Source organism: Megalops cyprinoides, chromosome 5, assembly GCF_013368585.1.
Source record: "Megalops cyprinoides isolate fMegCyp1 chromosome 5, fMegCyp1.pri, whole genome shotgun sequence".
NCBI classification, from domain to species: Eukaryota; Metazoa; Chordata; class Actinopteri; order Elopiformes; family Megalopidae; genus Megalops; species Megalops cyprinoides.
The window spans coordinates 7961573-7978931 of record NC_050587.1 but is presented as its reverse complement, the minus strand read 5'-3'; the positions used below and the strand labels follow the sequence as shown (position 1 = coordinate 7978931).

The following is a 17359-nucleotide window of genomic DNA, read 5'->3' as shown; positions in this document are numbered from 1 at the left end:
AACAAAGCAATCAGATACTTTTTTTTTTTTTTTCAAAAAATAAAAAAAAAGGAGAGGAGTTACCTGACACCGCATAAACCTCAATTCTCATTCAGGAGTGTATTCCTTCAGGTAATTAATGTCAAAACAACACTGTAACAACATTGTTATTTCTATTATTTCTATTAATTTCTAACATGAAATACCTGATTTATGCAAAATATTTTATTGTTGTGCCATTCCATCAAAAAAAATCTGGGAATCATTTTTTGTTTATACCAACGCTCAAAAAATAGGGACACGTTCATAGTGCCTTGGGCCTGTTGCAAAATACTCAACCATTTTTGTTCTTACCTTTACAGTTTACATGTGTTTTGTGTGTGGTATGTCCTTGTTACCATATAATTATACTACTCACGTTTAATCTTATATTCACCAGATAAATTGCATGGTATATATTCATTATACAGTAAATAAATTCAAATTCTTAAATGAAATTAATTACACAACAATCCACAATTACAACATTTACAAAAATGTTTCCATTTATTGTTTTACAATACAAAATCATGATTTACAGAAGATTCTTTTGCAGTCACTTGGGTAAGCTGCTTTGAGCTTGACTTTACTATGTTGTAGGCCAATTCTACAAGACTGTTTTATTTGTTTCTACTAAATAAAGACACAGAGGTTAAAACCCACATGGGATAATTTCCTGACACAAACAATTTATGAAAAATAAATTAACAATACTCTGAAAACTCAAATGTGTGTATTAGATGTGAAATGTTATCATTTAATATAATCATTTCACATTTTGAAGCTGAACAAGATTTTCACATGCAACATGCTTGTTATACAATTTTTAATGTGTAATATAATAACTGTCACACTTAGAGGACAAACATCAGTGAATCTCCTCCCAGCGTCATCATAGCTGGGAAGAAATACCTTCCTGCCAGTCTTGTAGGCTGCAGAGGGCAGGATAGAAGGAAGAAGTTTGACGGCAACATCAGCAAGCATCTCAGGATGAAAAACAGAGAATTCCTTTTTAAATAAACATTGGCCAGCGAAGTATACAACACACATCCTTAAAGTATTTAAACAAGTTCCGCAGTGTTGTATTTTTTCAGCATTCTCATTTGAATTGAGATTGTCATGGTGAAATGCACATGTTCAACGATGGCAGGTTCTATGAATGTATAATGCAAACACATCCAGTATTATGGTAAATATTCAAGCAATAGCTGACAGAAGGACAGACCAAGGTTTGGAAGTCAAAGACCATTTCGTGAGAAGGTCTGGTCCTTTTACGACTGGTGAAACAAGAGCTAATGTAGAAGTATTACCATATGCAATCAAAGGAGGCTTTTATTGATAGAAGGCTATAACAATAATGTTATATTTAAATGGAATGAAATTAAGGAAATGAAAGCTACCTTTGGTCTATTCTTGTTGAACGCTCACGCTTGGGAATGTCATGGAACTATGCACCAAATTGACATAAAGGTCAGGAGTAAATAAAGTCAATGCATTTATTAAATGGAGCAGCTGCCTACAGTGCAATACAGTAGAGTATGCCATTATCTGATGTGCAATTATATGAAATTGGCTGTATATAAAAGTAGCATTTACCGATTGTCATATTCTCCCTGTCTCCATCTTCTGGTGGAAAAGGGCTCGTCAAAGATTATTTCTTTTTTCTTTTTTTTTGCATCAACAAGGAGCCATGTCTTCACTCCACATACAGAACATCAAAATGTGGGGAAATCTAATAAAAATGAATAGACATGTAAATTATACAGACAAGTTGACAATGTAAGAAAATTTTCCAGTTAAGTTACTGTAGTCTATGTATCAGGTGTTTCTATGTCATTATGACTCACATAAATCACATATAACATATCGTCGCTGTCGGGCGGAAACATCGCATCTCCATATGTGATCTTTTTTTTCATAAATGAATGCTATTGGTCACCCTTTATGTCTGTCTGTGGATTTTACAAATATTTAACCAATGAAAAGTATTAAAAAGAGCTTATGACTAAATCTCGTAAATCCATTGGATCCTCAAACTGTCTGCAAAACCTCATAGCTCCACCCTGCCTCCATCCTGAATGAAGTGCTGCACACAGCAGAGCTGAAGGTAAACGGTGACGAGGTGACTTCGTCTGAGGCAAATAACTCAATAAAATGTTTTCAAATTAGCTCTAGGTTGCAAACTCAGTTAAAACGAGTTGTTTGCAATGCAAGAGCTGCAATGCATGGCTAAATAAAGAACTGGTTGTTTGAATAAGTACAGTGTTTTCTTTATGCAAGAAACACTAAGTCTATAAAGGCTACTGTTTTACGTATTTGAGGCCAGAGACATGTGGGAGCGGAGTGCAGGCAAACCACAGTAGGTTGGAGTGCAGTTTAGTCTAGCATTTGCCATGTAGTCATAGCCAATACTATCTTCAATAGCCTGTTCACAGTACTTAATCATTTATAAAAAGAAATTTTGGCCAAATGTATTCAACGACAGGAAAAATCGAGCGCACACATAGTCACAATAAACTTTGTAACCTGTAAGTTGACGATAACGTAATGCGATGCACTTACTGCCTCACATGCAGCTGTTCTAATGATAATCAATTACGGACAAAACACATATCTGAACATTCGCTGGTCAAAAACCCTCGTAACTCCATTTGATCTTGTGGTAAAATATTAATAATATAATGACACATGCAAGTATCTGACCATGTATAAAGACACAACACCAACTTTGACGATGCGGTTGTTCAGTTATTTTAAAAACACAGGGTTTTTTTCATTTCCTGAAAAGTAACAGTTTTGGACATACAAGGTTTCCGTCTGACAACGACGATATCAAAGTTACCAACCATCACACATATTATGTATTTCACAGTATATGAATATGAATAATCCTCTGAGGAAATAACCTTGCACAAAGTAGTATTTCTACTCCATTACTTACCACTCAAGTTGAAAGGGTACATGTTATTTATCTAAGCTTGATCATTAAGGAAAATGCTAAAATTAAGTTCTTTATTTGAATGATAGTTATTTAAAGATTTTGATTTTATCAGATGGTTATCCTGAGATCATGAGATACATACTTCACCATTTCAAAATACCAAAGTTGTTTGGAGATAAAGAAATACATAATTTAGAATTTCGATATCACCAAAGTGATTATATCATGATCATAAGATATTCATCTCAAGATTGTTCTTTTCCAATAACAATGGTAGCATACCCTTTGCAGGTCTTTATCAGTGATTGTGTATTTTATGTGCTATACATCTTTAACTGATGGCAGAGGCTTGAATAGAGTTACACTTCCAACTACAGCCCGACCGATAAATCGGCGTGTCGATATTATCGGGTGATATGAGCTAATTGCAGATAAATCTGTATCGGTGTTTGTAACGGCCGATAAATGACAATTAAAAAAGAAACAGAGAGACGGAAGATGGATCCTTCAACCATGTTATGAGTGTTGTTGTTGCATAGTTTGTCCACCAGAGGACACACTGCAACTCCACTGTTGGCAACACACGTGTTTGGAACGCCACAAATCACAACAATCAGCTGACCCCAGCAGAGTCGAGCAGAGTAGCCAATGACGGAAATCATCTGTGTTCATGGTAAACTGATTATTGTCAGGTGAAATACATTACTTAAATTATAATAAATATCCCCCATCACTTCTCCGCTTAGCCTAAATAAGCCTGAAAACGTTCATGTCAGCCATGTATGGTTTTGCTGCAGTAACGTGAAAGCCAGTACCGTCAGTCAAACATCAAAATTACGTTTAACATTACGGTAGTTGAGTAGTGGAGGCTAAGCTGTTGACAAACTTGATTGTAGATTTATTTATGAAACAGTGTGGCAGTTCTAGTGAGCAAACAAACAAACAACGGTCTTATCATTTCTCCCTCGTCACTTCTAAAAATTCTCTGGCAACATCGCTTACAGCAGCTTATAACACTGTCCATTGCTAAATTAGGTTACCCACAAAGCTAGCTAATGCCATGTTTATCAGTGGAAGCCCACTAACATTAATGAGCGGTTAAACTATAGTGTTTAACTTATTCTGCCTCAATGAAGCAATAGTAAATATATCTGCGACTCGCATATCTGTAGTTACAGTCAGTGCATTGGAAATTATTAACCCTTTCGCGTGTACGGTCACACCGGTGTGATTAGCTGTTTAGCAAGTATGCTAAAACTGGTGCGATTATAACACTAGATTGGAGAAATTCTAGCTAATTTTAGCTTTGAGGAAACAGCAATTTAACTAAAAAATACAGCAAATGCTAACTGAAAACTATGAGAAGCTTAATAATGCTAATGATAACATAACGAACCAGTAATTCGCTCGCTACATGGTATGAAAAATAAATTACGTGCGAAAGGATTAAACCAGAGGGGATGCATAAATAAACGTGAGCTGAACAAGTATGTAACATGGCTTGGTAGTCAAAGTTATCTAGCTTCTCTTTCAAACATGTAGTGTGAAATCCCAAAGTTGCAAGTCATAGGTGCAGACAGTCATGTAGTATTAGATGCATTCAACCGCAGCGTTTACTCCAGGTCACTGTATCAGTTTACTGCATAGTGTAGGATGGCATGGTATTTTTTTTTTTTTTACTTTTTTGTATTTTTATACATTTGATTCTTATCAAAACTTTAATATATTTTGTTGTACTTTTGTCCAAAGTACTGGGTATGACAAAAGTTTATTTTTAAACTGCATTATGTCATGTTATCTTGGTGAGGACTCTTAAATAACTACACAATTAATTTTAGAGAAAATCTTTGTTTATGTTATGTGTTTCTGAAAAAAAAGAATGTTGGCCAATAGATCATTAATGGATTTTTAAATCCTCAAATATCGAAATCGGTATCTGTCTTAAAAATCCTATATCGGTCAGGCTCTATTTCCAACTGGCCATTACTTTAATGAAGGTCCATCGCCGGTGACTATACCTACAATATTCTGTAGGTGTGCTGAGAGCTGCTTCATGAAGTTGGTTTATATATTTTAGGATTCCTTCAAATTTTCTGGAATGAGCTAGCTCAGTAAACTTCCTGACCCTGTTTCATGATACTTTTTTATGGTGAATAAGATTAAGCTGAGTTTGTGAAATAACCAACGAACAATTCACAACTGACATAGCGATACTAGAAATTGGAGAACCTCAGCGACATTTTTTCGTAATGGCCAAAAACACAGTGGCAGCTGGCTGGAAGAATATATAGAAAACTGAATTGTGTGATATATGTAAGCTGCCAAACGTCATTTTGATTTTATTTTATTATTACCAGTAGCCGGGTTGGTAATTATTATTGTTTTTGCGTTACCGAACCCCCCTTGTCAGGTCAGGTTTAAGACAGGTCATGTATCTGATTAAGTTTGGGTATTAAAGTGCTTGTGTTGGGTTGGGCTCGGGTTTCAGTCTGAGGTCTGTGCAAACCTTCAGTGCTAGGATATACCACCACAAATACACACATAATCGGAACCCTGCATACCCCTCACATCCACGATTGGCTTAGGGATGCTTTATGAGTTTTCAGGACTATTCATATTAATGGTTAAGACAAGTTCCCCAATCTTGTGGCATCTCCTATGCTCTCCTGACCAGCCATGCACATTCACTGCACAGGTCTGGATAAGAGTCCTACCAGTATAGTCATCAGCTTGATGTAAACTGAGAACTTGCTGTTTATGTACAACACAGGGTGTGCACAGTGTTCCATACAGCTGACATGCTCACCATTGAAACTGGAGGGATAAAATATTACCACATGTGCAGATCATCTGTCTAGTGTTTCTAAACTTTGAAGTGGGTCTACATGTGCATTCAGGAGCAAAACAAAATCCATCAGTGCTGACTTCATAAATCTTCCTGAAATTTCATCAACAATCAAGCAGATGGTTTCCTTGCTAGGCTTAATAATTAGAGTTTTGGAAAAATAACTTAATTCAGGAAACATGCTGAAGTTTAACTCAATCATTCAATAAACTACAGACATTTTTGTTAGCCTTTCCTTATTGTGACTATGTACACAAAACAGAAATAACATGTGAACAAATAAAAATTTAAATACATGTAATGTTAATCATAATGATCGGCATTTATATACAATACCATAGTTTCTAAAATCAGCATCTGGCATTTAAAGGATAGTAAGTGAACGCTTACCTTTAAATTTCACAATGTAGTGAGATTCCATTCTGCACGTTTGCTGCAGTTCTCCAGCAAAATTCATTTGCTTAAACCTTGCACCTGTACTAAAAACCAACGTAGGGACTCTGAAAGTGAGATTTCTTCCACGTGGACTTAAAGGAATGTTATACTCTGCAGTTCTGTAAAACTGTCTTCCCTTAATTATATGTATTTTATAATAAAACAAACTACTTATGCATGTCTGTTTTTCAGTCAAAGATACTAGTTAGATAAATGGTTAGTTGTGTAAGTTTAGTGGGTGCATGGCCAAATGTTGCAGGTTAAGGTATCCATAAGGAATCCATATCCATTATAAGGAAGTATTTTACCGAGCATTATATAATACATAAGTATTATCTCAAAATCCAATCTATCTGTATATACTAGCAAACTTGTTGTAGCTTTCTTTCTTTCAGGTTGTTTCAATATGAATGTCAAGCTAGTTACTTGTTTAATAAATAATAGTTCCCCGTTAGCGAATTAATGAAGCATATCCATCATTGACATAAAGTATAAAAAAAGCAAAATTTATCAAAAAGTAAGATAACTCATTCAAAAGTAACAATATTGCTAAAGTAGCTAGCTATGACGCTTTATTGTCTTAACTAGCTAACTATACCAAGACTACGAGTCCTAGCTAGCTGTGTGGCTCTGGGCAGCTACCACACAACAACAGCTATACACACCATACTGAATGTCCTGAATGAACTAGCTACCACCAATGTAGTTAGCTAGCCAGCTACCTATACATTTGGCACCACAAACTCTGAAGTAGTTAGCGAGGTTTGATCAATATTAATTTTACTGGCAACAGCTGGATGAGTAGAAAGGTGTATTAATTACAATACAGCTAGCAATAACGTTTGTATCTCTTTATTCACTTTGCTAATGTAAACATGGGCATTTTATCTGCCTTATGACCATTTATTGCATTTGTTCTTGACATATGTGTGTGGTTTTTTAAACCTCTGTTTGATATTTTGTCAAATAAAGACAACAAGATGTAAGCGACAAGGGCTGACGGTGGCAACATTTCCATGCTTTTGACTTTTCCAATTCCAAATATATGTGTGTTCATACTTCCCAGAGACAATTCAACGGTAGATTCACTGGTGTGTCTGTAGGTACCAAAGGGTTAAAAAGAGACAACAAATGATAAAATAGCAATGCATAAACAATGAACATGCAAGTAATGCATTCAATCGCTCATGCGTACCACTTTCATACACACAAAACAATGTATTAATGTTTTTCTTTTTAACTATTTTCAAGATAATCTTGTGAGTAGGTATGCATTAACTTATTGATGTGAGTAAACTGCCAATTATATATCTCTATCCACAAGAGATCCTATGGAAGATTTGTGTCAAACTTAAAATAAGTAACTGAAAAAAGAAAGGAAATACAAACATAAATTAGGTAAAAATGAAAATACAGAGAAAAAAAATCATGCTTGCTCTTCCATGTATTACTATCAAGTTACACTGAAGTGACACTTTTCTCAGTCACATTATAGATTAAGTACTGTATAACAACATACATTATGCATGATACACGACACACTTTTTCCTGTCACAACATGTGTTATGTAGACATGTAGAATGTCACATCCAATATTGCCAACAGTCTCACATAACACGCATGACACAGCTGGAGTGAGAGGTGTCCCAATGTCAAGTGACACTGCTGGTGGGATTGGATGTGCCATGTCAGTGTGTGTGTGTCATGTGTCAGGAAAGACTTGAGTTCCGAAACAGCACCTCAGGTCAGACTTAAGTCCAAGCAAAGAGATTCATGTATGACTTCTTCAATTTAATACTAAGAATTATTACAGCCTATCAATCGTAGCAGATTTAACACAAACAATGTCAGTAACTGAACAACGTAGGTATGAGATATATTTATCTTACAAACTACAACTACCTTGCTAGTCAATCCACCGACTGTTTATCAAAATGCTGAAACAGACGCCTCTCAGCAAATATTTTAAAAAAACCCTACATGACAGCACTCTGTGAGTACGGTGGATTGAAGTTCCATACTATCTGCAAGACTCTTGCAGATAGTATGGAACTTAGGGAATTTAGACAAATTTATACCAATGGTGCAAAACTACCCACAACATCCCTGTTTTGAACATACCCATTGAAAATAAGGTGTTTACATGACATCTGCCTAACTTGGACTATTGTCTTAGTTGCACTAAAACAGCAATATTAACATGAATGTAAAAATGTCTACTGTTATCACTTAGCTGTACTAGTCATCCAAACAACTGCACTCACTAAATATAATTTGTATCATATAAGTACCTAACTTACCAGCAGGAGAGTGATCATGCACAACATGTGGACCATTAGGCTAGTTTAGTTTACACAGCAGGTTGATCCATGAAGGAAGCCCACTTGAAGACTAAATAAGTGCCATACGTTTCTAATGTAAACAAGCTCTTGTATGGATTTTAGATTCTAGATTTATCAGATTCCATACTTGTCACTGTAAGGAAGCCATCTGTCAACTTGCAGGTTGTTGGGGCATATCCCATTCCTATACAGTGCTGATTGTACTGTCTAACCTTTGAACACACAGAATTCAGTGTCAACTTTATATTGCCATAATAAATTGCCACAATAAATAAATCTTCACAACAGCTTTACTCATGTAAAACAATCCAGGAACCCACTGTATATCATACAGACATCTTTACTTGGTTCTCCTGAGTAGCTCAGTGTTTAACCTTTTGCGCATATGGTCACATCGGTGTGATTAGCCCTTTCATGTGTACGGTCAGACCAGTGTGATTGGAACACCAGATTGGAAAGATTCTAGCTACCGTTAGCTTTCAGAAACAGTGACTTAACGTTACAAAGTATAGAAAATGCAGTAGTGCAAACTATGAGAAGCTTAGTAATGCTAATTAAAACATATGGGGCGCCAAATATAACAGACCTTTCTTCGTGGACAGAATGCCTTCTGTGCTATGAAACACATAAATTCATTACGAAACCATATAACACTGTAACGCCTTTTGTCCACGAAAAACACACACGTGTTAGCATTGTGTCCAGGAAATATTGAAGAGAGCACATACTTTCGTGCACAGAAAACAAAACGGATAATTCCTTTCGTGCACTCAATTGACCGTTGTGCTTTTCATTTTGTGGACAAAAGGCGGAATACACTTCGCACTATGTGGACAAGAGAAACTCATTTTGTAGATGAAAGTAATTCTGTCCACGTAACAGATGTCCTAGGCCAGCATTTATGCTGTTGTGGCACGAAATGCAGAATGCGCTGTACTATCATCATTCCGTGCCATCCAATGTTCATTTTGTTTACCTGTTTTGCTATATTACTGAAAGTATGATGTGCACGAAAGGGATTTAGCACAATATATTCCGTGACTCCGCAGTTACAGAAGGCATTCCGTCCACGAAAGCAAAGGCTGCTTGAATTTTCGTAGACAGTGTTTTACTTTCGTGGACGGAATGCCTTCCGTCAGTTACAGAAGACATTCCGTCCACGAAAGCAAAGGCTGCTGGAACTTTCATAGACATCAGTGTTTTGCCTTCGCAGACAGAATGCTTTCTGTGCTATAAAACGCATAAATTCATTACGAAACCATGTAACACTGTAACGCGTGAAACCACGAAAAACACAAACGCATTAGCATTGTGTCCACAAAATACTGATGTATACGAAAGCTCAAGCAGCCTTTGCTTTCGTGGACGGAATGTCTTCTGTAACTGACTTTTAGCTTAGCTGAGCTAACGTTTCAGTCACTTCATGAAGTAACTAAATAACCAAATTACTGTATGCTGGCTAGCTGTTTGTACTGACATTTATTTGAACATTCACATTAACTGCATTCATTGAAAAAAAAATTCCCATTCCGTCTGACACAGAGCCAATGACTCCGGACATGGTTCTCAATGCATTTTTCAATGCAGTGGCGTTGCTCTCTGAAGCAGGGAGAATGTCACTCCCACACTTTCTGTTACTTTGATTTGGCTTCCAGTAGCTTTGGAGTGAGCTTCCATATTCATGTCCACTCATAGTCATTATCTGCCTTCCTTGAAGCTCTGCGTCTGATCATTTTTGCACCATAGTGCTACACAGGCAGTCATCAGTATACACTTCAGTGCCTGCCGCTCTGCCTGTCCTTGGCAGCATTGTTGCAACACAGTCCATCCCCATGGGCTCTTTGGTGTACCTGTAAAAATGAAAAGTAACTCACTTCAGACATTTCCATTCTATAACATTTATCTAGCTATGTTATATTTACCACATAAAATACTATGAGCTACACAATGTTGCATACCATGAGCCATCCTCTGTGTTTTGCCTCTTCGGATGATGGTCAAAGGCGCTGACTGTCCTTGTTGCTGTCTTGGGGGATGTTATGATTTTTTGTTGCATGACCATTCCGTTCCATCACAGTCCAAGTCCAGTGTCAACGTGCTGGGCCCCTCCTGTCCTCTGCACCTGAAGCACACCTTCTTGTTGTGCTGAGGACTAGTGGTTTAGATGTTTTCATAATAATAGCACTATGGTGTTCGCGTTTATCATGGCTGTCTCTTTGCATAGTTTTGTCAGCTCTGACAAAGACGATGTTAGATGAAGTAAACTGTATGTCCTTCATCAGGCACCAGGAGGGGATCAGCAGTGGGTCACTGATGCAGCGATTCAGATGAACACGGAGACCCATGGAGCTGCCAATTCTGTATGGCTCACCTCTGGAGCTTCAAAATGTGCCATAAAAGTCTCTTGGCACCTCACTGAGAGATCATTTTGTGATTAAAGTCAACTTAAAAATGAACCTAAGGTCAGCACTGACCCTTTCCTTTACTCCAGTTACAGAAACTCACAGCCTACAGTAGGTCAATAACTGATGGAGACATTGTGGTCAACACACAATGTGATTATTAAAGACATTTAAAACAATTTAAAAGCTATCAAAACATGACTTAAACAATAAATGGTCATGTAATACTATTATGGCAACACAGTAAGGAAACAAAACATAGTGCTAATTTATGTCGGTTTCTTTCCTTAACTATAAAAAGCGTAAGCAGAGTTAAATTGATCTACTCACGTGGTGGCACCATTGGATGGTATCCTACTAAAATGACACACAGCTTTATTACACATATTTGTCACTGGAATATGTTGTAGCATAATAACGAGGGGTTGCACTGAGCGATTCTTTCCAATCCTCTAATACTTTTTTATTCAACTAAAAAACAAGTTCTTCAGGGCAAATTTTTCGATGTTCAATCACGTTAGTCCTCCCTTTTCCAAGACAGAGACTCACAGCTACATGCATTCTTATGCATCACATCACAATGCACCACATCAGACTGGTTTCCATCATGCTCAGCAGAGATGACTCAACAATGCTTTCAGAGAGTGTGCTACTTAAACAAAGATGGGCCAGAGAACTGAGGAAACGTGGAAAATTTGTATGTTCAGAAAGTTTCAGTAATCAGATAAAATTACATCCATAAAAAAGAACTGCTGCATGGAGAGCCAACTAGCCACAGAAACCATGTGTGCGGGCTGGGAGCTAAACAACTAGCTAGCTAACTAGCTTCCTATTTTCAGTGAGCTATCCTATGACAATAGTTTGACTGCGGGTATATTCTGCAATACTATGTCAATTTTAGTCAGCTGTCTTCAAACTAAAAAGTATTCACCAAGGTTTACTTTATGAGTGTTCTCTACAATACTGACATATGTTGAGACTTTCTCTGCACACAGATACATATGGGACTATGACACCATTCATATGATTTGAGTATCTATGCAATGAGGATACTCACTAAGACAGTTTCACCAACGTGTGAATTAAAATAGCAATTTTAATCAATATAATTCTATTAAGTCTATACAGACATATAATGTATTTGCAACTTGGCAAAGAACAGTAGAGGAGCTGGAAAACTTTTTATACATGTAAAGATGGGCAGACACTATGTAGTTTATGCATTGATCCTATGGACATCAATACCTGTATATACAGGGATGTACATTAAAGGTGGGGTTATGTTCTCTACGCTGTGCTGAAACAGAAAGGGAAAATTAGCTTGTTTAATGTTAAAATGGCATAGAGGCACTTCCTGTGTCTGACACGTGTCCTAATGATTAGACTCCTCTACATTACATTAGGCTCCTCTCGCCACAGTAACCTCTCTAAAAAATGCAGGAGAACTGAAATGAGATGAATGCAATCCTCCAATACACTCACAGATATTTTGACGTGGGCATTCATTGGAGGGTAGGCAATACTCCACTGCCATCATCTCAGGAGTGCCTAACAAATTGCGGATATCCTGGCCAACATACCCACCCCTGTTCCACTGCTGACTCACTGTCAGTGGATAATGCAGTGGGTTCTGAAGCCGACCCATATGATTCAGCTTGTACTCAAGGTGAGAGCCCTGTTGGCTGAGCCTTTAGTGAGCCCACTGTATACATTGTTTCAATATTGTCAAAATAAGAACACCAGACAATTCAAAGAATCAATAATCATACAATAATCTACAAAATCACCTATAATTACATGAGCCATCAGACAAAGCATATAACAACAATTAACATGTTTAGTGATGGGAATTTTGAAAACATGTTCCATTACCATTATCACTGTGCATTCTTAGTGACAGCTTTCTGTCATGATTTTAACTAAATGTCCTGATATAACTAAATATTCACTGGTGGATAGTGTACAAAATAATATAAAATATGATAAAAATATGATTAAATTCTACAGAAGATTGGTTGAAGAGGTTAGCATAAACAATGTTTCATATTTAATCATTATCATACTATTTACTTATACTTAGTATTTAATTTTATATACTAATTTTTAATTTTAATTTTAACTTTGCTTCAGCGTCAAATTGAATAACATGTACTGAGAAAACTTTTGCACCTTTTGCACCATTAATTGCCAACCTAAATCCATAAATAATATGGTAAGGAGAAACCTGCGCATATCAATTTTTATTTTGACTTTTCGATTGCAGTCTTTTTGAGAAACAGTGTACAGACATTAAACCTCTACCTAATATTAGTCAACATACACCACATCCATGTCTACAGGTAAAATACCAACATTGTCAAGTTAGCGCCCTCTAAATTCCTTTCTGATGACCACAAATAAGGTTTGACAGGAGGTGGTTACTCTCTGCAAGCTTCCTACACTGCGTTCTCACTTGATCCACAATACAAGATGACAGGGATGCATATACGACAATGTACCTGATATTCCACCTAGCCTCTCTTTCACACTGCTCTTAATCACAAGGGAATGAAGCAGCTCTCTCATCACTGTCAAAGATAATGTACTGCTGTTAAAAATGCAGGGTGACTTGCTCCCTAGCATTCATCTTAAAGTTGTGAACAGACAGGTTTTTCCAGAAAACCCTCCATAAACACCCTTTTGAGACTTAGCCTAAGAGTTTGGCTGACATTATTTTCCAGATCAATGAAAAATGAACTAATATAGTGTAATTTAGAACCGATTTACATCACATAATGTGCAGATTCACTTCCGCTTTTTTTCCTACAAGTAAGTTATCATGCACCAGTCAACCATTCACATGTTGGGTGCTCTTGAGTAGCTCAGTGGTTAAGGCTCTCACTTTGAGTGCAAGCTGACCTACAGTTTGGTGTAATCCCAGCCGTGTCATTCACCGATAATGACTGGGATCGCACAGCAGGGGAGTAAAATGCCACCCTGTGACTCATTAGGCACTTTCAGGTTTCTCGGATGACTTGCACAGTGGAAAGCAGTCATGGTTGGCAATGTATCAGAGGACTGCATTCATTACACCCCAGTGCTACTGTATGAGTACAGTGGTTGTCCTACTGAGAAGAGGACAGTATCCAACTGGTGATTACTAAACATTAGGATTGCAGCTGCAATAATAAATTGGGAAAAAGCATGTAAAACTGTTTGTTCGGATAAGATATTTAACTTTTTCTGTTGATTTATATAGCCTTTTTTCTTGCTTTTGTAAAATCAGTGAGCTAGTCATTTCTTCTACCTCATAAAACAAATTTTCCTGTAGTTTGTCTCATAGCTAATTAGTCATGTGAGCTAGCTACCCATTACTTCCAGCTGTGTTAGAAACAATGAAGAAACAATGAAGTCTGAAACCTGAAAAATTGGTCAAAAGGGAAAACCAAATTAAGTATTATTATCTAAGTAAATGTCTCCATATTTTCTCACTTTATCATTAGTCCATTTGTTCCCACTTTGACAAGTCACAAGGTAAACAGTCAGGTATAACTTATACAAAAGCAAAGCTTGATTGGGTTTATGGGAACATGCAATGGTGCTTTCATGCTTGACATTATTTAGTGTATTGCTTACACAAAAAGCCACCAGTAATCATTTGTGGGCCCTATTATACCTAACAAGAGGACAATAAGAGACAGAAAACATAGCAAGAGCCACATGCTAATTACTTTTGCTTTCACATTTAAGGCTTGTTGGCTCCTAACAAAATGTTCCAAATGAAGTTTGCAAGTGTGAATGGGGTATTAGTTTCCACACACAATTATATTCACAAACATTCAACTCAATGCTTCGATGTTTAACAGGTGAATGAGTAGGAAACGATGACTAGACAAGAGGAAACAGTTGTTTGAACTTTTACTTTTGTCTTAAGAAACAAAATACAGATCCTTTTCTTTCACATTCAGCTTTTCTTTACTTCTTTATTACTTAATATCTGCCTTTTGAATTTACCCTTAACTTACATAAAAAAGTATGCACATAAGTTGAAAAATAATGCAATTATTATTGTAAACCAGCAAATTAAAATCCTCAGTTCAACCCAAAATAATCAGAAATATGATGACATGAGCAATGCGGTAAATATTTCAACCCTGTTCTCATTAAAGCCCACAAGATTGAGGTTTTTTCAAGTGCCACATAGGCCTATTGGGTTAAATCAAGTAAGCAATGCATCCCATACATCATCCAGTTAACCCTGCACGCGCAGCTGATGCATGTGTAATCTTTTAAGTTGTCCCCAAGTAACCTTTAAATTATTTATAACACAGTAGGCTACTTGGAAACCCTACCCACAAATAAGTAGCTTCTCTTTGACTACAACAACCCGCTGCTCTTGGGATGTCATGTTCACAACATCAGTATTAATACTAATACCAATGAAAATAATAATCCCTATTCATTCTGGTGACATTGAATGTACATACCTGAATTTCCCTTGCATGGTATATGACAATCAGACCAAGAAGAATGATTGTAGAAAGGCTAATCAGGCATTTAAGAGCTAATGAATAAAGGGACTCCTGTAAAAAAGAAAGAAAAGAAAAATTGTGACAACACAGCACTTTCAAATACTGCCCATTTCACAAACAACTAGAGCTACTTGTAACTTGTGTAAAAACTACCCTTAAAGAAAAAATCTGAACAGCCCTTCATGTATGCACATTGTTACAAATTGTTATCAAATTAGTATTAAGTATTATTTTTAAACATTTGGCAAAACATATTTACATATATAGACCTAAGTGTATGATGAGTATATGTGAATAAAAGTTGAACTCATTATAAAAATTGGGAGTGTTTCCTAACTTCACAACATTTAAAACGAACTGGAACGTTCGTGCATGCATGCCTCCAGCTTGCCATATGACTTCTATAATAGTTGAATAATCTGCATAGTCTCTAAAGCTGTGCACCTAGTCTTCTACGCATCAATATTAAAATGCTACTTTAACCCAAAAAAGTGGTTTATTTCGCTAATAAAGTAACAGAAACACATATTTATAAAGGGTCTAAATTCCTAGGAATCTGGTCACGTACCTTTCCGTAGGCTCCCCAGGAGAGTTCCGTTTCTATAACCATAACAACGATCCCAAACATCCCAAAGATCAAAGCGTAGTCACTCAGACGCTTTCTCTTTTCAAATAAGGCTCTTCTGTGACCAAGCTTTTGCCCAATGTTCTGATTTTTCTTTTTACCCGGCTTGTTCCCACTGCTGCTACATCCTCCACCTCCCTCAGCCGGTACGTGAGGCATCAGGCTGGTTGAGTTATGATCCGGTTTTGAAACTGCAATTTCAGACGCATCAGTTGTAGACATGGGCTGCAAGGGCTGTGACTCCAAGTCAAACTCGTGCAGGTTTCTGCGGGAAGCGCTGAAGTTGCTGAGCGGCCGCATCACGCCACCGTTGAATCTGCAGCTGCTCATGGCTGTTTCTTTACGTATCTACCACTGGCTCCTGATCGGACCGTCCTAACTACTGCCGACTGCCCGGCTGGTAATAATGAGGGTTTGTCTGAGTTAACTACCATGACTCGAAGCTGTAAACTCGCCGCCGCTGAGCTGAAAACCTTCTTTTTAAAATTTTAATGATTTCCATGAAATCTGACTAAGGTGCGCGAAGGGCGAAGGAAATGAAGTCTTTTGCTTGTATCGCGGATAGGCTACAGTAATTGCAGTTGCAGCACTTATTGCGCTGTGTGATAAGGCTCTCCTTCTGTCCGCAGCAGTGCTGGTGCTTATACTGCTGAACCTGCCGCTCATGATAGACATCATACTGCAACTGCATTGAGGTTTCCATGTCAGCGTTATTAAAGAAACAGGAAGAAGGAGCCGTTAACAAAGCGGAATGCGTTATGATAAGTATGGGGGGATCGTGGTGAGGCAAGGATAGACCCTTTTCGGCTCCCGTAGAATCTAAACAATGCATTCGATTGGTCAGAAAAAATTCAATGAGCTTGACGTCGTCTTCAGAGAGGAGATTGCGACATCTTTTCAAATATTCAGCTACGCGGACGAGGCATGCAGTTATGTATCCTAGAAGGAGGCGCATAGGTGATTAAAACTGTTTAAACATTTAAGTATAAATCGTCACATGCGACCTCGTAAGTTATTCTTCGTTATTTGACATGATCTCTTTTTTATTATTATATCATTACCATGGACATCCGACGGACTTTTTAATTTATCTGCAAAAAATAGCCTAAGACAAGGTTGAATATGAATGAGTTTATTTTTATTTTAACTGGAAATGCATAGTAGCCTACTTCAGTGTATTAAAATAACAGCTGTTCGCCAGTGGTTACTTCCAATGATATTTGCGCAGTACAGTTTCTAA

The 17359-nt window shown here is 37.2% G+C and overlaps 1 protein-coding gene across 1 annotated transcript in view; it reads right to left on the bottom strand.

The window, feature by feature from the left end:
* The window catches only part of kcnn2 (potassium calcium-activated channel subfamily N member 2), a 52773-nt gene extending 36324 nt beyond the window's left edge, over positions 1 to 16449 (bottom strand). The window contains exons 1-2 of the mRNA XM_036529334.1: positions 16063 to 16449; positions 15450 to 15545 (exon numbers count right to left, since the gene is read on the bottom strand). Of these exons, the coding sequence (XP_036385227.1) occupies positions 15450 to 15545; positions 16063 to 16449 (483 nt within the window). The remainder of the gene's footprint in view (positions 1 to 15449; positions 15546 to 16062) is intronic.
* Positions 16450 to 17359: the final 910 nt, after the last annotated feature.